The sequence below is a fragment of the Mastomys coucha genome, unplaced genomic scaffold, assembly GCF_008632895.1.
Source record: "Mastomys coucha isolate ucsf_1 unplaced genomic scaffold, UCSF_Mcou_1 pScaffold8, whole genome shotgun sequence".
Lineage (NCBI taxonomy): Eukaryota > Metazoa > Chordata > Mammalia > Rodentia > Muridae > Mastomys > Mastomys coucha.
In genome coordinates this window covers 4832890-4859724 of record NW_022196914.1, presented here as the reverse complement: position 1 = coordinate 4859724, position 26835 = coordinate 4832890, and the positions used below count along the sequence as shown (strand labels likewise).

The 26835-nt window shown below is 33.8% G+C and overlaps 1 protein-coding gene across 5 annotated transcripts in view; it reads left to right on the top strand.

Annotated features, from left to right (window-relative positions):
- Nipbl (NIPBL cohesin loading factor) overlaps positions 1–26835 on the top strand; it is a 160906-nt gene that overhangs the window by 73489 nt on the left and 60582 nt on the right. For all 5 annotated transcript variants that reach the window (XM_031359848.1, XM_031359850.1, XM_031359849.1 and 2 more), the window contains 7 exons: positions 833–960; positions 4194–4293; positions 4950–5101; positions 10916–11076; positions 11776–11872; positions 13280–13906; positions 20522–22129. In XM_031359848.1, the coding sequence (XP_031215708.1) occupies positions 833–960; positions 4194–4293; positions 4950–5101; positions 10916–11076; positions 11776–11872; positions 13280–13906; positions 20522–22129 (2873 nt within the window). The remainder of the gene's footprint in view (positions 1–832; positions 961–4193; positions 4294–4949; positions 5102–10915; positions 11077–11775; positions 11873–13279; positions 13907–20521; positions 22130–26835) is intronic.

Sequence of the window (26835 nt, the reverse complement as noted above, 5' to 3'; positions counted from 1 at the left end):
AAACTTATTTTCTAGAGGAAAAAAAAAAAAAAGATTATCCACTGGAATTTAATGAACCTTACTGTTGGATGTTATCTTTTAGGTCTCTACTGTTAGATCCAGTTAGTTTCTGGGCATATATGCATGCTTGCCCATGTATGTGCCAGAGTGAGTGAGTGTGGATGTCAGAAGAATTCTTACAGACATCAGTTCTCAACTTCCACCATGTTAAAGCAGTGCAGAGAAAAGTGATACTTAGAAAGTAGAGTCTGCTACTATGTCATCACGAATGCTCCCAATGCCTTCTGATCTCAGGAGCTAGGCAGGGTTGGGCATAGTATTTAGATTGAGAATGTAAAATAGAAGACATTATTTGTTTCCAAATAGGCATGTCCAATTTAATTTGCTAATTATTTAGATGATTACACATATAAGATAGGAAAATCACATAACCTGTATGTCCCCTCTTAGTATGGCAACATTGCATATTTCATTGGAAGAAAAATTCTGTTATAGTCACACTCACTCGTGTTCAGACATGAGGGAAAATCATTATATTCCAAGTCAATAGCAGTTCAACATCACTATCACTTTTGTGGTTCACTTTCATAAAATTAACATGAATATTTTAAAATAAACTCATAGTCCTATAAAATTATGATCCCAGCATTCCTTTCCCCATCCTCTAGAAAAGTCAAGTGTCGAGGGTTGTATAAGAATTCCTTGATAATTCATTTCTTCTGGGGATTGTGTCTTTGAAAGTACTTTGGACCTACTGAATGCACATGTTTTTATTCTGTGAATCTTCTTCAGAAATCAAGCATGATTATGGTTGTTTTTTCTTCAATCCCAGAGAACTGAAAGATAACCTTGGCAGTGATGATCCTGAAGGCGATATACCAGTCTTGTTGCAGGCTGTCCTGGCAAGGAGTCCTAACGTTTTCAGGGAGAAAAGCATGCAGAACAGATATGTACAGAGTGGTGAGGTTCCTTTTATAGTACATGTTTGTGAACCCTGTTTCAGAACTTGTTTCAGACAAGATTAAATTTAGTTTAACTGTCTGCTTTCTCACTTACAAATGTCGGTTCATATTTTAAATCAAGCCAAGAATGAGAAGGAAGCTTAATAATATTCTTGTGGTTTAATATGGAATTAAACAAAACTTCGAAAGTTTTGTTTTTTGGTTTTTTTTTTTTCAAGACAGAGTTTCTCTGTGTATCCCTGGCTGTCCTGGAACTCACTCTGTAGAGCAGGCTGGCCTCGAACTCAGAAATCCACCTGCCTCTGCCTCCCAAGTGCTGGGATTGAAGGTGTGCACCACCACTGTCCGGCCTGTTTTTTTTAAAGGTATCTTGAAATGTATTAAATGAACTTTAGAAATTTTGCTTTTAGAAAATCATTGAAGGTTTGGAATCTATAAGTAAACTTTTTAAATTTCTTTTTATTTCATGTGTATTGGTATTTTGCCTCTGTGTATGCCTATGTGAGGGTGTCAGATCCCTTGGAACTGGAGTGAGGGAGAGTTGTGAACTGCCATGTGGGTGCTGGGAATTGAACCTAGGACCAATAATCTAGAGTACAGTAGAAGACAGTAGCAGTAGTGAAAAGAAATAAAGCTGTGGGTTCTGAAAACGCTGGAGTTAAAAGAGAATATTGGTTAGCTGGCTACAGAAGTGGGAAACTAGAGAAATGGCTCAGTTCTTAATTAAAAGCATATACTATTTTTTGTTTCCTATCTTAGATGTTTGTGACTCCATTTACCCCATTTACTGGCTCTTGCAAGCAGCTACATTCAAATGTATATAACCCACACATGAAAACACATACACAAACTCGTTTTTAAAAATAATGTGAATACAAGTTTGGGAGAAAGCCTAAAAGAATAAGTTTAGGAGAATATAAATACAATTTTGGATAAATCAAATTATCCAAAGATACCAATATTACCTTTTTTCAAAAAAAATTTATTTATTTTACTTATGTGAGTACACTGTAGCTCTCTTCAGAGACACCTGAAGAGGGCATCAGATCCTATTACAGATGGTTGTGAGCCACCATGTGGTTGCTGGAAATTGAACTCACAGACAGTGCTCTTAACTGCTGAGCTATCTCTCTCCAGCCCCCAATATTACATTTTGTAATTTATATTTTTAGTATGAATTTAGATAGAAAAATCACAATAATAAAAAGTTTTACAGCATTAATTTTAAGTTACATATTTTATGTTTAATTCTGCATATAGTTTTAGCTAAACTGTATAGTTATTATCTTTCTTTATATCATGTTTTGTGAAAAGATAAAGTAGATTTTTTTGGTTTTTCCAGACAAGGTTTCTCTGTGTAGCCCTGGTTGTCCTGGAACTCACTCTGTAGACCAGGCTGGCCTCGAACTCAGAAATCTGCCTGCTTCTGCCACCCAAGTTCCAAACTCAAGCCCTCATGTTTGTGCTGCAGCACAAGTACTTGCCCAAGGGAGCCATCTCCCATCCTGAGATATAGATATCTTTCTTTTGCTAAATGTAAATGAGATTAACACATGAAGAAACCTTACTCTACAGAAGTCACTAAACTCAGCTCTTTGGAACTTTGAGGTAACCAGAGAGGATTGTTCTGATTTTATTTGACTCATTTAAATAGCCAATACTTTCAGCTTTGCCCCAGTGATGACTGTTAATTAAAAAGGAGAAAAATTTTAATTCCCATCTTACAATATTGCCTTCACCATTCAACAACCAAAAAAAGGACAATCAGGAACAGCAATTATAGTTATTAAATTATTAAAATATGGAATAAAACTACATTGTTTTGAATTTTTTTACTCACATTTTTAGTGGTAGTCTTTGAGGTAGTCTTGAGCCCTAATCTCATTCTGCTACTGACTGTAGAACTGTAGTCTCTCCTGAAGTATTACTGGTAAATAAACATATACCTTCTGGTTAAATATTTCTGATAAAAGGTACTTTTCATTTCAGCAGCAAGAAATGAAGTTTAGTAATATTAACTTATTAATTGTGGTTCCCAGAAAGTCATAAGAAAATTCAGGGTTATTTGCAAATATTCTCTCTGATTTAATTAACTGAATTTTTCTGCTCCTTCTTTATTACAAAATGCTGCTCATGTATCAGTCAAACTGGAGAGGTAGACCTGTGATTAACAACACTTGCTGCTTTTACAGATAATCCTTGTGTGTTTCCCATCACCCACGCGGTTGCTGACAACTGTTTAACTTGTGTTCCGGTGAATATAGTGTCTTAGTTCACAAAGGGACCTGGCACACATAGCAAACATGTGAACACGCAGACAAAGATTCATACACATAAATAAAATAAAAATAAATATTAAAAAAATGAAAGCTAATCTCATGTTTTCACTTACTATTGAAGTGTTCTTATAATGCACACTAAGTAGCAAAAAGGTTATTTTAGAAGAAGAAATAGGAACATCACACTTTGTTAATAGAATTTTGGATAATTTGTAGAAACTTAATTTTGCTACATAGATAAATTAATTATGAAACTTAGGTGTGGAACAATGTTGTGAAATTAGGTTTCTAAGCATAGGGGAAGTATATGGTAAAATATATTTCTGGCTGAGCAGTGGTGGCACAGGCCTTTAATCTCAGCACTTGGGAGGCAGAGGCAGGCAGATTTCTAAGTTCGAGGACAGCCTGGTCTACAGAGTGAATTCTAGGACAGCCATGGCTACACAGAGAAAACCTGTCTCAAAAAAAAACAAAATGTGTGTGTGTGTGTGTGTGTGTGTGTGTGTTTGTGTGTATGCATATATTTCTGTATAATAACAATAATAATAAAACAGGCATATATTAAAAGAAAGTATATTCTATTTTGACAGTAGCTCGACAAAGTGATTTAACACTTATTTTTAGTCTAAATTATAACAGGATATGAATGTGAGTTTAGAGGTATTAGCTCATTGTTAAGAGCACTTGCCTAGTGTATATGATGCTCTGTGTCAATTCCTAGTTCTACAAATACCATTAACATCATCTTTTATTTCCCGTATTAGACTAGTGGTATTAAAATCTTGTTTTTATAAAATTGAATGTGCTTGAAATTTAGTTGGTAGTTATATATTGCTTCCCCCCAAACAAAACCATTCTGAAAGAACAGAACTTTTAAGCATTTTAAAAAGAACGAGTTGAGTTTTTATAGTAAAAAGAAAATAATATTTAATGTTTTTTATCTTTTGAACAGGAATGATGATGCCTCAGTATAAACTTGCTCAGAATTCCATGCACAGTAGTCCTGCATCTTCCAATTACCAACAAACCACTATCTCACATAGCCCCTCCAGGTAAATAGATACTTAAGTATATGTTATTTATTAAATAATCTATAGTAAATGAATATGCTTCTGTGCATAGCAAGCACATACATTTAAATATTGATGGATTATATTTAAATAAGTAGTTCTATGCTTATTAATCCTTATGAACATTAACCTAAAAATATTGCATATAGAATTATTATGATTATTAACTAAAGGAACTACCATGTATTTTAATTGAATTTTACATAGAAAAAGAGTTTAATAAAATAAATGATGTGTTTGGGGTGGTAATGTAGCTTCCCTGGGAGAGTGCTTGCCTAATATGCACAAAGCCCTGGGTTTAATGGGTTAATTTCCAGCAGCACTACCACTATACACACACAGTACCATGTTTCATACGTTTGCTGTAAAAAACAAAATTTGGAAGACAGTTTATTTAAAGAGAAATAGATTGGTATTCCTAAATAGAATGGTAGTTTTTATGTAGTTAAGTAAATTTTTAATTATTTGATGTGACTGTTATGAATGTTAATAATTTATATGTTGTTTTGCTGTTTTTCTGTTTGTATAGATTTATTATATATAAATTGGAGTTCAAAGAATTTTGTCTCATTTAAGTTTAAAGAAGTAGCCTGTTGATTTCTTTTCCTGATATACTTCATTTGTGTTTTGGATTTTAGCCGGTTTGTGCCACCACAGACAAGCTCTGGGAACAGATTTATGCCACAACAAAATAGCCCAGTGCCTAGTCCATATGCCCCACCGAGTCCTGCAGGATACATGCCATATCCCCATCCTTCAAGTTACACAACACATCCACAGATGCAGCAAGGTAAGAAAGTTGCTTATTACCTGAATTATTATATATAGTAACTACTGAATATACTAAATAACTATAATTCCAGGCATGGTCATTTTAAAAATATTTTTTAAGCATAAACTATAATAATATATTGTGCACATTGTCAAATTAACTGTGGCTTAAATCATTTTAAACACTTCATTTATTTTTTGTTGATTTATCAATGGGGTAAATAGGGCATTGTCTTTGGGACTTTGATTAGTTACTATGTACTTATATTTTGTTATGAAGTAAGGGCTCTTATAGTAGCATTTTACTTAACTATATATTATGAAAACATTTTAGTTAGATATTCATTTTATAGTTAAAAAAATTAAAGGTTTTGATACAAAATATTCTGAATTGGATTACTAATTTCAGTTTATTGCCAGTGGTCAATATTATATGTTTATATCTTTTATCTTTTTTTAAAAGTAATTCATTTTATTGTATGCTTTGCCCAGATTTTACTTATATGTTTATATGTGCACCATATTAGTACACAGAAGCCAGAATGGAGCATCAGATTTCCATGGGAATTACAGATGGTTATGAGTTGCCATGTAGGTGCTAGCACAAGGTTCTCTGCAAGAGCAGCCAGTGTCTTAACCATGGAGCCATCTCTCTAGCCCAGAAGGATATTCTTGCTTCGGGGATCTTTTATCTTTTTAAAGATATACTGTGTCATGACTATTAAATAATTTATTAGCTGTAAAAATTCTCATATGTATGTAAAATATTATATTTAAAAAACATAAGTTTTCAAGAAAAGATAAAGGACAAACATCTTTGGTTTTGTCTCCCATAAAAGTAATGTCAGGGAAAAAAAACCCAAAGAGAACTTTTAAACATATAAACAGCCAGGTACGTAGGAGTGTATATAGGAAAGCACATCATTTTGTGCTCATAAACTCAGATTATGCTGGGTACTACAAACTCCACCGTGTTGAGCAAAACAGATTTCATTTTTCAAAATGAACTAAAAGAAAAAATAGTTTAAGAGCCAGTTCAGGAATGAGTTATTCCTGAGAACATTCAAGCACCAGAGAAACTAAAAAACATCACTGAGCTCCCTAGATAATACTCAACACAGAATACACGGTAAGTCAGAAGAATAGGAAGGAATTGGAGATAGGGAAATATTGGAGTATGAGAAACCTAACATAACATTGAAAACATTCTTCAACTCCATATTAAAATTTTAACAATGCAGAAAAAAATTCACCATGCCCATTGAGTCCTTTCATCAGCATTTTCCTAGAAAGATTTTTTTTTTTTTTTGATTGGTTGGTTGGTTTGTTGTTGTTGTTCTTGTTGTTTTGTCAAGACAGGATTTCTCTACATAGCCTTGGCTGTCCTAGTACTCATTCTGTAGACCAACTTAGCCTCAGACTCACAGAGATCCGCCTGCCCCTGCCTCCCAAGTGCTGGAGTTAAAGGTGTGCACCACCACTGCCCATCCATTTTTTTTTCTTTTAAATCAGTGTTCACTAGATCATTTTACTTCTAAGAAATTAATTTCGACCATCATCTAATACACAGTATATTTCAGCTTCACCAGCTTTGTTTGTCATAATATGTCTCTAACATATCATTTTTTTCAAGATATAATCAAGTTTCTTGAATGCATAGTTGTTTTTGCTTTTCTTGGTTGGTTGGTTGGTTGGTTGGTTGGTTGGTTGGTTGGTTGGTTGGTTGGTTGGTTTGGTTGGTTTCGTTGGTTTGGTTTCGTTTGGTTTGGTTGGTTTTTGTTTTTCTATCTCTTGAATTTTCCCTCTTTGAGATAACTGGATAAAGTGTAGGTCAGGCTGGCCTCAAATCCCTGATCTTCCTACCATAGTGTCTCGGGTGCAGTAATTAACAGTCTGTGGGACACACCTAGATCTTTCAACTCTCAGTCTAAAGCTGGTACCGGACCCTTTTCTCTTCAATATACTAATGTTTGCTTTGTTTTCTGGTGGTCATATGTGCTAAGCAAACACTCTACCAGTGAATTCCAGTCTTGTTATTTTGAGTCAGAATCTAAGCTACCCAAACTGGCAATAAACTTGCTCTGTTTCCCAAGCAAGCCTTGAACTTGCCTTCCTCCTGAGTAGGAGGATTACAAGACTGCAACTAGGCTTGTTCCTTATTTATGTGTGCTGGTAAGTAGCAGGCTAAATCTCATAGTCTAGATTTCACTGTTTTCTCAACAATATGGCTCAATTTATTCTCATATTCCTTATATTTTCTATCAGGTGGAAATATGTTTAAAGGATTTATTATATGTATTTCTGCAAGAATATTCCATAAGTAGTTTATACTTTGTCATGTATCACATTGGGAACTACACAGGGCCCAGTAGTCCACTTCTTTGTAGCTTTTTGGTGGCACCATCTCATGTTCACTAATAGTATGTATTTTTAACTTTGTAATTACTAAGTATTCTGGATTGATACTACAGATATCCTAGTTTTCATTATCTTATAAAGAGATCATCTCTTTTTAAGGTTTTTAATACTGATTATCAGAATACTGTAATAGTTTTAATTTTCATTCAAAAGATGACACCTTAAAATAAGTTTGTTAAGAATGTCTTATTTAGTCATCTTGGTCATTGTCTATTAATTTTGAAATTAAACCTGTATTACTGGATCACTTAAAACAAAATTCTCTAAATAGATAAACTGTACACTTTTTAAATTATATATAACAAAAATACAAATTGTTAGTAGTTTGAGCTTGAGGTAAGCCAATATCTGAGCAGATTGAACATCTAGATTAGAGAAAAAGATTAACTTTATAATTTTTTTCTGAGAACATGTAACTATGTAAGTATATAAGTGTATATTGAGAAAAACTCTTGGAGCGTGTATACACATTATGTATTAAGTTTATATGCCAAGCTATTTAAAGATTATTACTATATTGTATATATGTGTAAGAGCAAGATAAAAATTAGCTTATGAAGTAGACAAATAGGCATTTTTTAAAATTAAATAACCAACAGACACAGAAAAGTATAACATTTAAAATAATGATTAACTTGAAGCAACAAGAAAACAGATATAGTATAAATTGATATAAAGTTTATATCAAACTGATAAATGTTTTACATTCGTAATAAGAGTGAAAGTTTATACAACTTTTCTGGAGAGCAGTTTGCACAGTTTATAAATTATTTACCTCACTTGGTAGGTGAAAACTTTCTTAAAAGTGGTTAAGAGGTAAAACACCATTTTTATCATATTTACGGAACATTTAATGAAGTTACTCAGGTCTTTAACCATTTTATCAAAAAGATACATGTCTGTACTTTCCTACCTTATTTTATAAAGTCAAATAATAACTGAATTCCAAAATCATATGAGTGAAAAAGAATATGATGAGAAAGAGGTTGAGCTTGTTATAAACATGCTCCTAAAGACAATCGCTGTTTCCAAGCATGTGTCAACATTGGATATATATTAGGGATTGTTGAAATGCTTAAGAGTCTATAAGTATTCCAATTCAAATTGATGGGGGAGCACCTTAATAGTGGCCAGAAAGAACATTCTATTTAATTATTTAAAAGAACAGAACATTACTGAATGATAATAAGTTGGTACAGCTTTATCCTCTATCCAGGGTGAAAAATTAGAAATATTTTTCTCTAAATCATGTATCAGACATGATTACCTGTAGTCACTACCATAACTTAGTGAGCAATGGGTAACTTGCAAGAAGCCGGGCAGTGGTGGCACATGCCTTTAATCCCAGCACTTGGGAGGCAGAGGCAGGTGGATTTCTGAGTTCAAGGACAACCTGGTCTACAGAGTGAGTAGGACAACCAGGGCTATACAGAGAAACCCTGAAAAAAAAAAAAAGGAATAAATAAGATGTCTACATCTTATTTATTACATGTTGTTAACAACATGATAAAAAGTGATATTGTGCTGCCCTCATAGATAAGAATATCAAGGTAAAGATTGTTTTTTCAAATCTATAAGCTCAGTATAACGTTTCCAGAAATTCAAAGCAAACTATATTGTGAAACATAAGCAACTTACTAAAAATTCATATAAAAGAATGAAAGTCTAAGAATATGTAGGGCTTTTTTATTTCATTTTTTTGATTGGATGATTACATCATTTTCTCCTTCCTTCTTCTCCCTCCAAACCCTCCTATATAGCCTTTCTTGCTTACGTTCAAATGCATGTCCTGTTTTGGGGTGTTTTATTCTGTTTTGTTTTGTTTTGTGATTTTTTTTTTTTTTTTTTTGAGGTGGGAGTAGAGAATGGAGGATCTCTCTCAGTAGCCATAGCTGTCCTGGAACTCATGATATAGACCATATTGGCCTCTGACTCACAAAGATCTGTCTGCCTCTGCCTCTCAAGTTCTGGGATTAAAGATATGCATTATCACAGTCAGCTATGCATTATCACATTCAGCTGGCCCCTGTTTTTGGATAGGATAATTTTTTTAAAAGCATAATTATATAGCTCAATCTAACTGGAAACAAAGTTGTACAGACACAGAAAAGCATATGGAAACTTCATATATATCTTAATAGGAATAATATATTATTATATACTATATAGTATATAATAGTGTATTATAATAGGGGAATTTATTAATTAGCTATGCTATAACAGTTGGAAAGAAAACTTATTTGGGTCATTATACTATAATATACTTAAAAATGAATATTTTTATAAAACTTTTCAAAAAGGTATAGAAAACTTTGGTAAGCAGGGAATATGAGTGACAATATACATAAAAGAATCTTGGCCTTGCTACGTATTAACAAGTGTAAACTAAAATAACTATCAAGAATATTTTTTACCCTCGGAATAACAAAAATTGTAGGTAAATATATAAAGCAGTGAGAATTTTCATGTACTACTGATGAATTAAAGGACTTGACTAACTTGTAAGTTCATATGGTAGCATTCAGAAAGACTAATGTTTGTAACTAGTAATCTTATTTACTGGTCTAAGTTTTTAAGTTATAAGTACATTTATAGAAAATATCTCATGTATATATCATAAACAGTGATGCCCACTGTCTTATAATAATCTAACCATTTCCATATAAAATGAATAAATACATTGTATACATTACACAGCAGAGCATATGTAATTGTTTATTTAAAACAAATAAACTGAAGACTGCATATGTAAGAAATGGAAAAACCATAGCATAATACCTAATTAAAAAGGAAATCATATGCCTAGAAATGCCTAGATTCATGAAACCCTGGATTTGTGTCCTTAGCACTGCATAAAACTAGGTGGCACAAGCTTGGAATACCAGCAGTCAGGGGGTAAAGGGATGAATACCAGAAGCTCAAGAAAATCATCAGGTACATAGCAAGTTTGAGGCCATCCTGGGTTGAAATAAAAAGGATTTATAAACAGACCATTTAGTATGCTATACTCAAAACAGTACTTATGTATAATTTAGAATATGTTTACTTACAGTAAAAGTATAAAAATATGCATGCAGAAATAGAGTGGTCTGAAGCTAAACTATTCTCTCCTGTGAAATAAAGAAAGAGGAAAATAAAACATTCTACATGTGTGTGGTGTTTACAGTTCTTTAAAATGGATCTAAAATGACATCTGTCACAGTATCAAGATTTGTAGTCAATGTGATTGGTTTGGTTTTGGTTTGTTGAAGTGGACTCTTAAATGGCCCATGCTGGTTTCATATTTTCTATATTATCAAGACCAATACATAAGTGTTCATTATATTCTTTATAGCTTTTGTATGTTTAAAATGTTCTTGCAGTTTCTGAGAATTTCTCTAGTTAATTTTTATATTTTTAAACATTTTTATTTCAGCATCGGTATCAAGTCCTATTGTTGCTGGTGGCTTGAGAAACATCCATGATAACAAAGTTTCTGGTCCATTATCCGGCAACTCAGCTAATCATCATGCTGATAACCCTAGACATGGCTCAAGTGACGACTACCTACACATGGTGCACAGGATAAGTAGTGATGTATGTAACATGCTAGTTATAAATGCGGTAATGGCTGATATCTGTTTTGTAGCCCAGCATTTTCATATCACAGGTGAAGGATATCTATTCTACCTTGAGAATTAAGCTAGATTCTGAGAATCTAGGTATGAACACCATGGCTCCTGTTTCCCACAAAGCTTAATCCATAGAGCAGGGTTAAATTTCAGTTTTAATTTAACAGTTCTTACACCAAAAAATTATCTCAAACAGCAAACTTTTATTTGTTAGTATTTGTTTTTTTCCCCTATGTTCACCTTCCTCTCTTCCTCATATTTAATGTTTTCTCACTAAATATTGGAATTATTGTGAATGTCACAGCACTTATGTAAATTGCCTATATCTAAAGATAACAGATGACAGTGGACACTGCCCTCAAGACGTTTATGGCCTCATAGGGTACTCTTCACATCTCCTCTTATAGAAAGCAAACCCAAAAGGAACATGCTCATAATACCAGTTTTCTTTATTCATTGCCATGCATAGGCTGTTGATTCTTTTGGATACAATTTCAATTCTTCTAAGACATACCATGAAGAAAACAGGAAAGTGCAGAAGAATTATACTATTGAATTTCAACACTTTACCTGTCAGTAATTTATGTCTCTTATTAGTTACCTTTAAGATTTCAGTAAAGCATCTCCTAGCATTCAAGATAGAAAATGTCTGTTTTATTCTCAGGATGGCGATTCTTCAACAATGAGGAGTACGGCATCTTTTCCCCTAAGGTCTCCACAGCCAGTGTGTTCTCCTGCTGGAAGTGACGGGACTCCTAAAGGTAAAGAACTAGAATTGCCTTCTGTGCATTTCATATTTCAAGCAGATCTAGACCAGGTATATGGGTATTTAAATCAGTGCCAATTTATTTAAGTTCAATATTTATATTTGTTTAATACCTGTAAACTCTTAAAGTATTCTTAGGAGTATACAGTTTCATTCTCATTAATAAATCCAGTGGCCCTTCACAGTCATAACTATCTTAAACTCTCTTAAAATATTTGAACTGTTTAATCAGACTCACCTGTCCACCTCCCGAAAAAGAATTTACTAAATATTGAACTGGCCAGCTCTTCTCCTGCCCTTTTTATTGATATTTGTTTTCAATTTTAACGCATTTCTATGGTCTCTTTTTCAAGATTTCTATCATTAGAAATCAGTGCCCCTACTGTACTTTTTTTTACCTTTTGACCTTTAATCCCAACACTTGGGAGCAGAGACATGTGAATCTCTGTGTATTCCAGGCTAGTCCACATTATATAAGACAACAGAATGAGAAAACTGAAATGTATGGCATTTTTGTTTAGTAAGTGTACACAGTTTGAGTGGTTTTAAAACCCAGCTTCTAAAACAGACAACTTGCAAGTTAGCTCTCTTTAGCCATCAGAGTTAGTTATTATTGAAGTTTTGTCAATTTAAGAAGTTATTGATGACTTCAGGAAGGGATAGCAAAACAATAGTTAATATAAATAATGAGCCCTCTTTTCTTATGACACTTAAGGGAAGATGGATGGTAGATTGATAGATAAATGGTAGAAAATTTCAAATTGAAATAGCATAAATAATATCATAAAACATTATATATCTGAAGCCTAAATTTCACCTTATCAGGTTGCTTTCCAACTAGTCTTAAAATATTAGTTGTTGTCAGTCAGTCACTTTAATTTTATTTTAAGGTAAATAGTTACAGTCTAAGGTATATATAATTTACCATATAAACTTTAAATAGAAAAGCATAGTACTAAAAAAATTCAGACAAAAAAAAATTGATGCTTAGCTTTTCTTGCTTGCTAGCTATTTAACTTTATAAATTTTTCTGAACTTCTGTAAACATGTTTCTTTTTAGCAAAATTGTGATGGTCATACTCAAAAATGTTCTTAAAAATAAAAAAATTAGTCAAGTATGGTGGTACATACAGGTAATTGCAGCATTAGAGAGCTGATGGCAATATCAGGAGTTCTAAGTTAATGTTGGTTTCCTAGCAAGTTCAGGGCCAGTCAGGATAGTATGAGTCTTTCTCGAAAATTAAGCAAAGTGTTAGGATATGAAGTATCTAATGTACTTCAAACTACAGTTGCAAAGTACCTTGGATTAGATGATTTCTTAATATTTGATTTAATTTAACTTTGTTAGCACTTACTCTGTGAAGTGGCACAACCGTTTATTTCTGCTGAATTGTTTTTATAGGATCAAGACCACCTTTAATTCTACAGTCTCAGTCTTTACCTTGTTCATCACCTCGAGATGTTCCTCCAGATATCTTACTAGATTCTCCAGAAAGAAAACAAAAAAAGCAAAAGAAAATGAAATTAGGCAAGGATGAAAAAGACCAGAATGAGAAAGCTGCAATGTATGATATAATTAGCTCTCCAACTAAGGACTCCACTAAACTTACGTTAAGACTTTCTCGTGTAAGATCTTCAGATATGGACCAGCAAGAGGATATGCTATCTGGTATGGAAAATAGCAATGTTTCAGAAAATGATATTCCTTTTAATGTGCAGTATCCAGGACAGACTTCAAAAACACCCATTACTCCACAGGACGTAAACCGCCCACTTAATGCTGCTCAGTGTTTGTTGCAGCAAGAACAAACAGCATTCCTTCCAGCAAATCAAGTGCCTGTTTTACAACAGAACACTTCAGTTGCTACAAAACAACCACAGACTTCTGTAGTACAGAATCAGCAACAGGTATCACAACAGGGGCCGATATATGATGAAGTCGAATTGGACGCATTGGCAGAAATTGAACGGATAGAGAGAGAATCAGCCATTGAAAGGGAGCGCTTCTCAAAGGAAGTTCAAGATAAAGGTAAGGGATCTCTCTCTTTACTACTTCAGCATCTGGGCACGTGTGTAATTAATCCTTATATCTTTTCGCATGTATGAATTCCATTCACTTTCTGAAGCATCTATATATCAGATTTGATAATTCAATACCACATGTTATCAATTTTGAACTACATGTCTTTATTTGTACTTTTTTACTAAAATAAGCATTGTTGTTTCAATATTACACTCATTTTCTCCAAGTTCTGCTAACAGAATTACGTACCATCAGCTTTTGTTTTCTGCCAAAACAAGGTTCATTACCACTTAAATTAATGTTTTAAAGCAGGTACACACAAGGGTGATGGTTGATAGCTGTAATTTCAGTATTGGGAGGCAGAAGCCAGAGGATTGCTGCAAGTTGAAAGCTAGGCTGTGCTTTATGAGTTTGCTGCCAGGCTGGGCTACAAAGTGAGCCCCCGTCTCAAAAGATTATAACTAATAAAATAATACAAAGTGAGTATATCTGAGAATATATATGTATGCTTATTAAACAATTGCATATTGCATTCTGTTTAAATTTCTTCTATTTTGATAATACAAAGATTTTTACAGTAAATTTTGGAAAGTTTTTAGCTAATATTAAATAACAAACCCTAAAGATCAAAGATATTTTGGTAATGAATGCAATTAAGTGTTCCCTTTTATTAGACTCGTAGGGCACAGTTTGAAGGTATAGCTTGTAGGCTTACTTCATCCTTCATAATGAAATACAAGTAAGTCTCCAGTACCTAATTATTTGGTAAATGCTAGGGGCAAAATCTCTTAAAAGTTTTAAGCAAGATACACGAGTTGCTAAAATTACAAATACAGTTTATAAATTTATGAATTTGATGTCTTTACAAATGTGTGTGCACAATTGATTATCCAAACTAAAGGCATGCTTTATGATTTAATTTTATTTCTTGATACTGAACAGAGATCATTTTTGTCAATCTGCTATATGACAGGTCCATGACTAAATAACTGTATTCTGTTCTATGAAACATGCTGAAGATTTGTGTTATCTCTCCTGTCATGATGAATTTTTAACATTGTTGAGAACAATTGGTATATATTTATAATTTATTATACGATAACATTTGCAATGTAATTTTTTTTTTTTTTTTTTTTTTTTTTTTTTTTTTTTTTTTTTTTTTTTTTTTTTTTTTTTTTTTTTTTTTGGTTTTTCGAGACAGGGTTTCTCTGTGTTGCTCTGGCTATCCTGGAACTCACTCTGTAGACCAGGCTGGCCTCGAACTCAGAAATCCACCTGCCTCTGCCTCCCAAGTGCTGGGATTAAAGGCATGTGCCACCACCGCCCGGCTGCAGTGTAATTCTTAAATAGAAGCCGTAAGTTTTTTTAGTTTCGTAGTTAGAGAACTAGAGTCTGTTTTTGCTCTTTTTTTTATTTTTGAACCTTCTGAAAGCCTTAGTCATAAGCCTTTGTTAAAGAGAAAGTTGCTGATTTTTTTTTACTTTAGTTTGTAATATGGGTTTCAATATCAGTTGTAATGTGCATTATACTCTCTGACTTTATAAAAATGTGTGCTTGATACGTTATTAAGCACTTCTTGATAATATTGATCTACACAAAATCTGTGATTATTGCGACAATTTTGCAACAAATATTCAAAGTTGTGATTGGCTGACCGAAAATAGTAGTAGTATAAGAGAACTTAATTTCTGTGTGACATTTAATGTTTGTTATTGCAAATTCTGTTCTGGGGGATTGTTTAAATGATTTTTAGTATTTGTTGACAAGAACAAAAACAGGAAAAAAATGGCAAGCACTTTTGTTACCTTTTCTGTATTTTTATAGTATCACATTTGTTGAAAACAGATTGTATTTTTCAAAGTGAAATTAGGGGCTGAAGTCTGTGGATAAGAGCACATTCTGTTCAGTCAGAGGTCTGGGATTTGGTTCTTAGCAGCACAAATGCCTGTAACTACAGCTCTAGGGGGTCTAGTGCCCTTTTCTTTCCTCTGTAGGCATCTGTACACATGTGAACATGCACGTACACACACACATAAACAAGAATAAAAGGTGCTAGAGAAGGACTCTGCAGTTAACTTCACTTGTTCTTACAGAGCCCCAGTACCCACATGCAGCTCACAACCTCCATAACTCTAACGCCAGGGGATCTGTTGCCCGCTTCTGACTTTGGCAGACTTGTGGTACACAGACATACCATGCAAACAAAACATCCATACACATAGTTTTAAAAAGAAGAGTGAAAATAAAGGTAATGATACTACGTGGGATTTACGTACTAATACACTTACTTTATACTCTATATTCTCTTGGGAGAATAAAACAAAGCAATTAAAATTTATTATTCCTCTAGAAAACTATAATATGTATTTTATTTGGAGTTCTCTAAATAGTTTTCTCCATAATCTGTGATTATGTGGCTAAAACAAATGTAACTGAAACTCAGGACAAAGCTAGTACAGCGTTTTTTAATGAAGGTTCGTGGGTATCCTGTGACTAAGGGCTAAGTAGGTCTTACTAATAACTTCATGTTGCAGTTGCCATTTTTGTTTGTTTGTTTGTTTCTCTCTATGTAGCCTTGGCTATCCGGAACTCACTGTAGATCAGGCTGGCCTCGAACTCACAGAAATCCACCTGTCTCTGCCTCCCAAGTGCTGGGATTAAAGGCATGCACCACCATGCCTGGCCTCGCAGTTGCCATTCTTAAGTTGTTTTCTGATATCATTTCTACCTAAAATTATTATGGTATTTCAGGGTTGTAGGTAAGATTATAAATAAAAATGTTACTCTTCTGAAGTGATAATTTTGTCAAGTGAGCCCTGAAAAGACACAATATTCACTTAAAATTATTTCATTGCTTCTTACCATTATTTGACTTTAAGACTAAATCCCAGACTTTAACTTTGAATGTATTCTAGAATATGGCTCGGAGAACTTTTATCACTGGAAACAGGGAACACACGAACTACTTTTCTGGTCTAATTTTAGATACCCTTTCTTGTATCTGAGTTATTTGCCATGACATTTATTTGTTATGGAACAAGATTTCTGTCAAAAAATGGACTAACTTATATTAGTCTTAGACATTTTACCTAAATTGTACTTTTATAATATTACCTAGTTCTTCTACACATAGGCAGAACCGTTTTTCTGCCTGCTGGGTATTTATGTTCTTTCTTTGGATATTCATAAAAATATACACTAAAAGACTAATTGCAACTTAATGTTATATACACCATTCCAAAAATGTTTCTCAATCTGTCTTGCTCATACTTGTATCATCTGTAATTGTAACATTTATTTTAAAGACTTATTTTTGCTTCTTGGATGACCTATCAGATTTGTATCCATTTTTCGTGTGCTGAATATTCCTGCTTTCTTTTTGTTCTTTTTTTCTGTATTTTATCTTTTTCCCAGGTCTGTTTTCCATATCAGAAAATGTAAGAAATTAGCCAAGCTTCCTACCATTTTGCATATTGTTAAAATACTCGAAATATAGCCCTTATAAAAAGTATAGATTGAGTATCTTTGATTTCCAACCCCCAAAATTTAGAATGCTCCCACATATAAAACTTATTAAGCATCAAATTTACAGATTTCAGAGCATTTTGAATTTTATATTTTGAAATTCAGGATGTTCAGCTAGTAAAATAAATGAAAATATTTCAAAGTCTGAAAAATTCAAAATCAGAAATGCTTCAGTCCCAGGCAATACAGATAAGGGATAATCAAACTATATTACCTAATATTTTTTGAAATAGTGATAACTGATATTTTAGACAAGAGTAAAACAGTGAGCTACCTGGCCTGTGCCGTTGTGTAGGCGTGGAGCATTGTTATTTGTCCTGGTGGCTATGTGTAAGTAGTTTTACTTATTGATGTAAGTGGTTTAAGTTTTACCTAAAATATATTTAGTAACTTTTACAGTTTGTTTTTAAAAGCCTGAGAAGCTGAAGTTTTTAAAAAGAGTTGTCTTATTTTCAAAATACAGTTAGGTGACAGATGGTTTCGAAATTACCCTTTGTATATATTTTCTTCAAAAGTATGGTGGATTCTGATAGCTACTGACTCTGAAGAGCAATTAAAGGTACTCAGTGTCCCAATTATAGATGGGCTATACATAAAGGACTATACAGGTGAAGGTCATGATATAGTGAAGACACAACAGAAGTAGACAGAGGTGAGCTGTCTACATTCAGAGCCTCTTTACAGGGATAAACCTACAGAAGGAATCAGACCATGAAACCAGAAAAATTAGTGTTCTTCCTGTACCCTAACTCCCTGCAACAGTGATATATTTTTGCTAGTTTTATATAAAAATTGTAGTATTTTTCAAAAGATGAAAAATTCAGACCTGGTTTGGTGGTCCTTAACTGTAATCTCAGCAGGTCAGGCAGGAAGATGAAAAGTTTGAGGCCAGCGTCAGAGAGAGGAGGGGTGGACAGAAAAGGGAGAGAGAGTTGATTTAAAACTTTGTACCCTGCAGGATTTTTTTTTTTATGCTAGAAAAAGTAAGATCTTACTGTATTACTATATTGCTTATATACAATTTACCTTTTTCTTTTACAGTTCACAGATTCTGTAGTTTTAATAAATTTCTTTGAAATAACTTATTTTCCAAAATTTTGTTTTTATAACAAAAGGTAAATTTGAATGATGTTAGTTATCCATAAACCCTTTTAAATGTTTTTTTTTTTTAAATCGTTTAAAGGTCCACCTGCTAAGCTAATGTTTATTTCCAAAATGTGTATTGGGTTTTTTGTTTGTTTGTTTGTTTGTGGTGTGTGTGTGTGTATAAGTGTATTAAAGAATGAGCCACAGATTTAACAAAATCCCAGATGTGTGGGATTAATTATATTAGTTCTGAAGTATATGTAAGTTACTATTTTAATGACATTTACAAAGTCTGTTGCCCTGAAAATATAGAAGTCTTACACTTCTGCTTTTATCATAAAAGTTTAAAGGTTAAGCTTAATAAGAGATTCTCTTGGTTAATGTAGTAATTGTCTTGTATGCTCTGTGGCAAGATTAAAAATTGCATGGCAGTAGTTTAAAGGGATTCTATAAACATAATTTTTGTATTCTGAGAGTTTTTCCATAAGTATTTATGCAAAAGGCTTCATATACACTATTATCTGAAAGGGGATTTGAGACTTGGGAAAACAGTGTAATGGTAACTATGGTTTTGACTTCTGTGTAGCAGAAAGAGCAGATTATATGTTAGGGATCCTGGAGATCAAGCTTGTACATTCTAGGCAAGCATTCTTCCTCTGAGACATTTTCAGCCCCAAAGTATATTTTCATTATATTTGGTTAGCTTTAAATTGGAATGAGCTGCTCCTTCTGTCTTTAAGAATAAAACTATGGTATATAAAATAAGCATTACAACATTAAACAATATTTTCATGATTTATTCCATTACAGTGATTTTTCACCAATCACCTTAAAGTTTTAACCTTGTGATAGTGTTTTCCTTAAGTGTTATGTCCCATTGGTGGATATCAGAGAATCTAGAAATTCTCTATTTAAAGTAACTAGTAATGACTTTTAAAATCAAGAAGTTTGGCAAATAAATTGAATACACAGAATCCACAAAATACTATAAACTGTTCCTAAGAACTAGAGATTCAGTTGATAGGTAGTGAACCAGAAATCTTCTGAGTTAAAAATAGAATCAAACAGACATAGAAATGCACAACTGCTTTTCTAAAAAGTGCTTCACAATCTATCAAACAGTAGATTTGTGTTAGTATACATGCATCATTATATTTCAGAAGACTGTAGTTCTTTTTGTCCCATGGTTGATAACATAAACCACTAGAATGAAAAGCCTAAAGACAGTTTTGTCCATTGAAGTTGTAGAAAGCAAGATTTATCTTTAAAAAGGAAAGTAAAACACATGCTTATAATCTCCCATACAGGAGACTAAGGCAGGAGGACCCAGAGTTACTATATATATACTATATATCTGTTCCATGCTTCTAAGTATGCCCATGATATAGCTTCTCCATCCCATCTTACTTCATTGTATGTTACCTTTTAAGTTCCATGTGTGCTTGTTAAAACCTGGCTGAGGACGCTAGATTAAAGTATAATGGCAAAATTAGAGTGTTTGGTTAGTCTCCTATCATTTACCTTTTCCCAGTGATATAACTTATATCTACTTTTTAGTTTTATTCTTTTCTATTTCATATGTTTTGCATGTAGTAAAAGATGTGTTTCCAGTTGTATTTGTCAGATTTAGGACTCATAATTGTTTTAACAATTAAGCCGATCTTAGGTGAAAATATATGGCTAATAGCTAGTCTTATAAAACAACATAGGCCTTATATAAACATAAATTCATGTGTGTTAAAAGTCCTATTCATTTGTATTCTTGTACTTACACTCTTAAAAATGCTATTGAATTATTTTTAATATTTTCTGTTAATTATTGAAGCTCAGTAAACACACATATATATCTTCTCAAAACTTACGTTTTAAAAATAGTCATCCATGCTGTTTTATATCTGCATACTTATATTGTATTCAATTACATTGGAAAAAGTTACTATTAAAAACTGGTTTTTGTCTGATAAGAAATTTGTCTGTTACTGATATTGAATATTTATCTTTAAATTTCAGATAAGCCTTTGAAAAAAAGAAAACAAGATTCTTACCCACAGGAGGCTGGGGGTGCTACAGGAGGTAATAGACCAGCTTCTCAGGAGACGGGTTCTACGGGAAATGGGTCAAGGCCAGCATTAATGGTTAGCATTGATCTTCATCAGGCAGGAAGAGTGGACTCTCAGGCTTCTATAACTCAGGATTCAGACTCCATAAAAAAGCCTGAAGAAACCAAACAGTGTAATGATGCACCCATTTCTGTTCTTCAGGAAGATATTGTTGGAAGTCTTAAGTCTATACCAGAAAACCATCCCGAGACTCCTAAAAAAAAGTCTGATTCTGAGCTTTCAAAAAGCGAAATGAAACAAAACGAAAGTAGGTTATCAGAATCTAAACCAAATGAAAATCAGCTGGGGGAGTCAAAATCAAATGAAAGTAAGTTAGAAACTAAAACTGAGACCCCAGCAGAAGAACTTAAGCAGAACGAGAACAAAACGACAGAGTCCAAACAGAGCGAGAGCGCTGTAGTTGAGCCTAAACAGAATGAAAATAGACCGTGTGACACAAAACCAAATGACAACAAACAGAACAACACCAGGTCAGAAAACACAAAAGCAAGACCTGAAACCCCAAAGCAGAAAGCTGAAAGCCGGCCTGAAACCCCAAAGCAAAAGAGTGAAGGCCGGCCTGAAACCCCAAAACAGAAGGGTGATGGACGACCTGAGACTCCAAAGCAAAAGAGTGAAGGCCGGCCTGAAACCCCAAAGCAGAAAGGTGAAGGCCGGCCTGAAACCCCAAAGCATAGGCATGAAAATAGGAGGGATTCTGGGAAGCCATCAACAGAGAAGAAACCCGATGTATCTAAGCATAAACAGGATATCAAATCTGACTCACCTCGCTTAAAATCAGAAAGAGCTGAAGCCTTAAAGCAAAGACCTGATGGGCGATCGGAGTCACTAAGACGTGACCATGATAGTAAACAAAAATCAGATGACAGGGGTGAGTCAGAACGACATCGGGGTGATCAGTCAAGGGTTCGAAGACCAGAAACATTGAGATCTTCTAGTAGAAATGAACATAGCACTAAATCAGATGGTTCAAAAACTGAAAAGCTAGAAAGAAAACACAGGCATGAATCAGGGGACTCACGGGACAGACCTTCCGGGGAACAAAAATCAAGACCAGACAGTCCTCGTGTAAAACAAGGAGATACTAATAAATCCAGACCTGGTTTTAAGTCACCAAATAGTAAAGATGACAAAAGGACAGAGGGTAACAGAAGTAAAGTAGACAGTAATAAAGCGCACACTGATAATAAGTCTGAATTTCCAAGCTATTTGTTGGGGGGGAGGTCTGGTGCATTGAAAAATTTCGTCATTCCAAAAATCAAGAGAGATAAAGATGGCAACATAACTCAGGAAACTAAGAAAATGGACATGAAAGGAGAGCAGAAAGACAAAGTAGAAAAAATGGGATTAGTTGAAGATCTAAACAAAGGAGCTAAGCCTGTAGTTGTTCTGCAAAAACTATCGCTGGATGATGTCCAGAAGCTAATTAAAGATAGAGAGGAGAAATCAAGAAGTTCCCTTAAGTCTATCAAGAATAAGCCATCAAAGTCAAATAAAGGTAAGAATACTTCCACTGTCATTGTATTCTTTAAGTTTGCTAAGTGCAAGCAGTGCACATCTCCAAAGTCAAAAAAGCTGATATGTGAAAACGCAACAGTTAAATAAAACAACAGTGAATTTTTTCAGGAATATATAAATTTTTTTAATAAATTGTTTTCTCTCACCTTGAACTAGTCGTGATAGTCATGAATTTTACTTCTATCTGGGTATAGAAAGACATTCTCTGTTCTTTCAGGGATTTCTGAAAATTACTTGTTAATCAAATAAATGATATATGTGGTAGACATATTTAGCTTTAGAAAGGTACCTTGACTATAGAGATACACTCTACAATGAAGTACTTAATTTTTATTGTCTCAGTAAAGTTACACATGGTATGAAAGACCAAGTTTATAATTTTTAATTGTCTTTAATTTCCTTACTTACAGACTTTATGATTTCATTATTGATGAATCATTTGAATTTTTGTTATTTATAAAATAATGTAAAAGGTTATTTTCTAGAGAGGCAGTTGGTGAAAAATAAGGTTTTATAACTTTATAAGGTTGGGAATGGTGTTTACTTCTTAAATTGGTTTAAATTGTTACTTGGTAGAGTTGAAGTTAGTGTTCTTTTTTGCATGGTTGCTGAATTAAATTCTTGAGTTACCCAACTAAAAGTAAGTGCTGAGAATTTTATTGCAGTTTATGAAGAAGATACATCCTTGTATTCCTTTTTATACCTGTATTTACAATATAGTCTTTTAGTGGTGTCATGTGCAAAGACCTCCTTAGCCTGTGTTAGATCTAATAATGTAATCTAAAATAAATTATAGTTTGAAGGCAGTAGAGCCAAAGTTTGTTTGATTTGGGTTTTTCATTCTGTGAATGAAATGACCTTCACTTAAAACTTAACTTTGTGTATACTTATAAACAAGTATCTGAAATCCCATGTATAATAAACAAGTATCTGAAATCCCATGTATATGAAATGTCCAGTATAGTAGTCAGTAGCCTTTTGGTTGTTTTAATTCAAATTGATATAAATAAAATATTGAAATCTGTTTTTTATTAGTCACATGTCTCTGTTGACTGTTCAACTGGGATAGAGAAAATTTGTATCATCACAAAAAGTTCACCTATGTAGCACAGCAGAATAATCAAAACAAGTCATTTTGTAATACTCTTGTAGCTTACCTACAGAGGAAGAGTGTTACAAAAATCTCTTCAAAGTGATTTTTGGCTAATCTGTTTTTACTTTTACTCGATTTGTATCAAACATTCACTTTTTTACTGCTATTTTATTTCTTAGAAACAAAGACTTGCTGTTTGTGCCCATCTAGGTTTTGTTGGGGCACTCAGAACTACAAACAAAAAGGTGGTGTTAATTGTTTAGCTTGAATGTGTCTTTCTGCAATCATTTCTTAAAATAATACAAAGAGGTATAGAATATATGACTGGCACAAAAATTGTTTCTTTTAAATGAAGCTTGTTGGTTTGTTTGATAGTATTTGTTGTTGGTTTAGGGTTTGTTGTTGTTGTTGTTGTTGTTGTTTTTGTTTTTGGTTGGTTGGTTGGTTTTGGCTTTTACAGACAAAGTTTCTCGGTGTAGCCCTAGCTGTCCAGGAACTTACTCTGTAGACTAAGCTGCCATTGAACTCAGAGATCTACTTGCCTCTGCCCCCAGTTGCTGGCATTAAAGGGCATGTGCCACCATGCTCAGCTAAATGAAGATTTTCTTTAAATATTTCTCAGTGAAAGTTTGGGGACAGCTTGTATTTATAAAGAATATAGTTTGGGGGCTGAGTATGGTGGTATGTGCCTTTAATCCCAGCACTAAGGAGGCAGAGATGCAGATCTCTGTGAGCTCTAGGCCAGCCTGGACTAAGTAATGAGTTCTAAGGCAACCATGAGTATTTAATGAGAAAATGTTTCACAAAAACAAAATAAAGGAACAAAAGCCAGTGAAAAGGTACAGGACAAAGACACTTGGTACCCAAGCCTGGCAGCCTACATCTGAGTCCCAGAATCTCCATGAATGTGGAAGGAGAGAATCAAGTCCACAAATCTTTCTGACCTTTACACAAATACTATGGCAGGCATACCAGCATACACTCAATATAGGTACATGCACATTTACACACACACACAAAATGTTGTTGTACTTTTAATAGAAGTAGAAAGATGGAAAGTGGTAAGCCATTTTCTTCCCTTCATCTAAACCATCTTTTACCCTTTCTTCCTATCAGCTGTCTGACTTTTAAAGCTTTGTTCTAACAAAGTCTTGTACAGCTGCTAAAGAACATTATTAAGTATATAAAGATGGATTGTGATGGTGCAAGCCTGTGATCTCACTATCCTGCACCTGAGCATCAGAGACAGGAGCAAGCTGTTGGCATGCCTGGTCTATCTACATAAGGAGTTTCTGACCAGCCAGAGCTAGATCATGAGATCCTGTAGAGAGAAGGTGAGACAGGATTTCAAAAACACAATACAAGCAAAAAGGGTATATTCTGGAGCCAGTGAAAAGGCTCAGAGGACAAAGGCATTTGCTGAGAAAGAGGACAGGGCTGCACCAAATTTTTAATAGCAATATTATTTTGCATACTTTCTTTAGTGCTAATGCATGCCTCTTATAAGTATACTAATATAAACATATGCTTGATGTCATATTAGTAAGGAAATAGACTAGGAGATGTCTACCTATTAGTGATATATATGTAAGTATGGGGATATTTGTGTATATACATATATAATAGACCTATAATTACAATATGTAGAAATTGGGGCATATTTTATTTGTTTGTTTAATGAGACAGGATCTTACTATTGTATCCCTGAGTGTCCTGGAATTCACTGTGTAGGCCTGGTTGGCCTCAAACTCACAGTGATCTACTTGTCCTCTGCCTCCTGAGTGCTGTAATTAAAGGTGAGCACCATACTGAAGCCTGGCCAGAGTTTTGATAAAAATAACTTTCAGTCCTCAGATTTTTTTCCAAACAGCATATTAGATCAGGGAGTATGAGTTATAACTCAGAATCCAGATCTTTTGGTTTATTTTTAGTGACATATATCTGTTACTAAGCTGACACAATTGCAAGGTTTTTTTATTTGTAGTTGAAGCACTTTTAGGTAAAATAATTAGTTTGAATATTGATAAAATATATTTATAGTTAATTTTGTCTTAGCACAAAAAATTTTAGTAACTTCTTATTTGTTGAAAAAAAGCCATAAAAATCTACCCTTAAAATATTAATTTGCCAGGCAGTTGTGGTACATACCTTTTAATCACAGCACTTGGGGGTAGCAGATTACTGGTGCAGGGGGAACTCTGAGTTCCAGACCAGCTGGTCTACTGAACAAGTTCCAGGACAGCCTGTGTTACACAGTGAAATCTTGTCTGGAAAAAACAAAAACAAAAAAAAAGTATATGTTGATCTTTTATGTTGTTACAAACTCTATAACAAGAGCTACTTAACTTCCAAAATCTTATTTCCTAAACTTTGTAATAACTTTTTTGTCCTGCCAGCTTTCTGACTTTTGTTACATTACAAAAGAAACCTGCTTATATTTCTATATCTCGTGAACCTTGTTTTGATTTGTAGTCATTATACAATAGGTTCTATGTCATCTTGTTTCCTTTTAGCATTATTTTGTCCCTGTGATACCGAGGAGAAGCTTTTAACATCTTAAATATTTATATCTGCATATAAAATACCAAAAATTGTTTTTTTAAGTTTTATTGAATTATATACAGGATGTCTACAAATAAAATAGTAATAATAAAACATGATCATTTAAGAACGGCATGATGAATCAACATGCTTTTACGCAGTCCTTAATTACCAGCATAAGCGTTGGTATGGGCAATAGGCTCAGTTTTAGTACTGCATGAACATGTACTAAAGGTGCTCTTACTATGTAACCAGTTTGTGTTTCAAGTCACCTCATAGCATAGTTTCTGTAGCATTCTCAACCATGTAGAGATAGTCATATGTCTTACTCACTCTTCCATTGCTGTGATAAAATACTCCAACCAATCTACTTAAGAGGGAAGAGAGTTAGTTCAAGTCCAGTCCATCATGATGGAGATGTCAACATAGCATAAAGTTAAAGCAGCCAGCCAGTCACATTGCAACCTTCAGGGAGGAGAGGATGGGGGAGGGAGGGAGAGAGAGAGAGAGCGTGCACGAGCGCAATGAATGCTGGTGCCCACCTAGCCTTTACCTTTTTATGTAGTCCAGGATCCAAATCCTGGGAATGTCCCCACCAGTCAAGTTAATCATATATATTCATGTGTGTGTGTGTGTGTGTGTGTGTGTGTGTGTGTGTGTGTGTGTGTGTGTGTGTGTACACATATATGTACACCCAACCACACATACACACACATCCCTGACCTAAGCTAAATAAAGCCTCACTGATGTGCTCAGAGGCTTGTCTCATAGCTGATTCTATAGCCTGTCAAGTTGATAATAAATATTAGCCATTGCCTATTTGATGACAGAGGAAGTGTCAGCAAATAATTCTCATTAAAAACTTCATTCTATTTTAGAAAGATCTTTAACATACTAAATTCCCTTATTCTAAATAAGGTAATCTTGCTGAAGAGAATCTATGCAAATATTATGATAATAAATACTTGCTTGATATTGTACTATAAATAAAATGGGTATTTTAAATATGGGCCTCTTTTTACCTTTCCCACCAAAATCCTCTGACTTCTAAT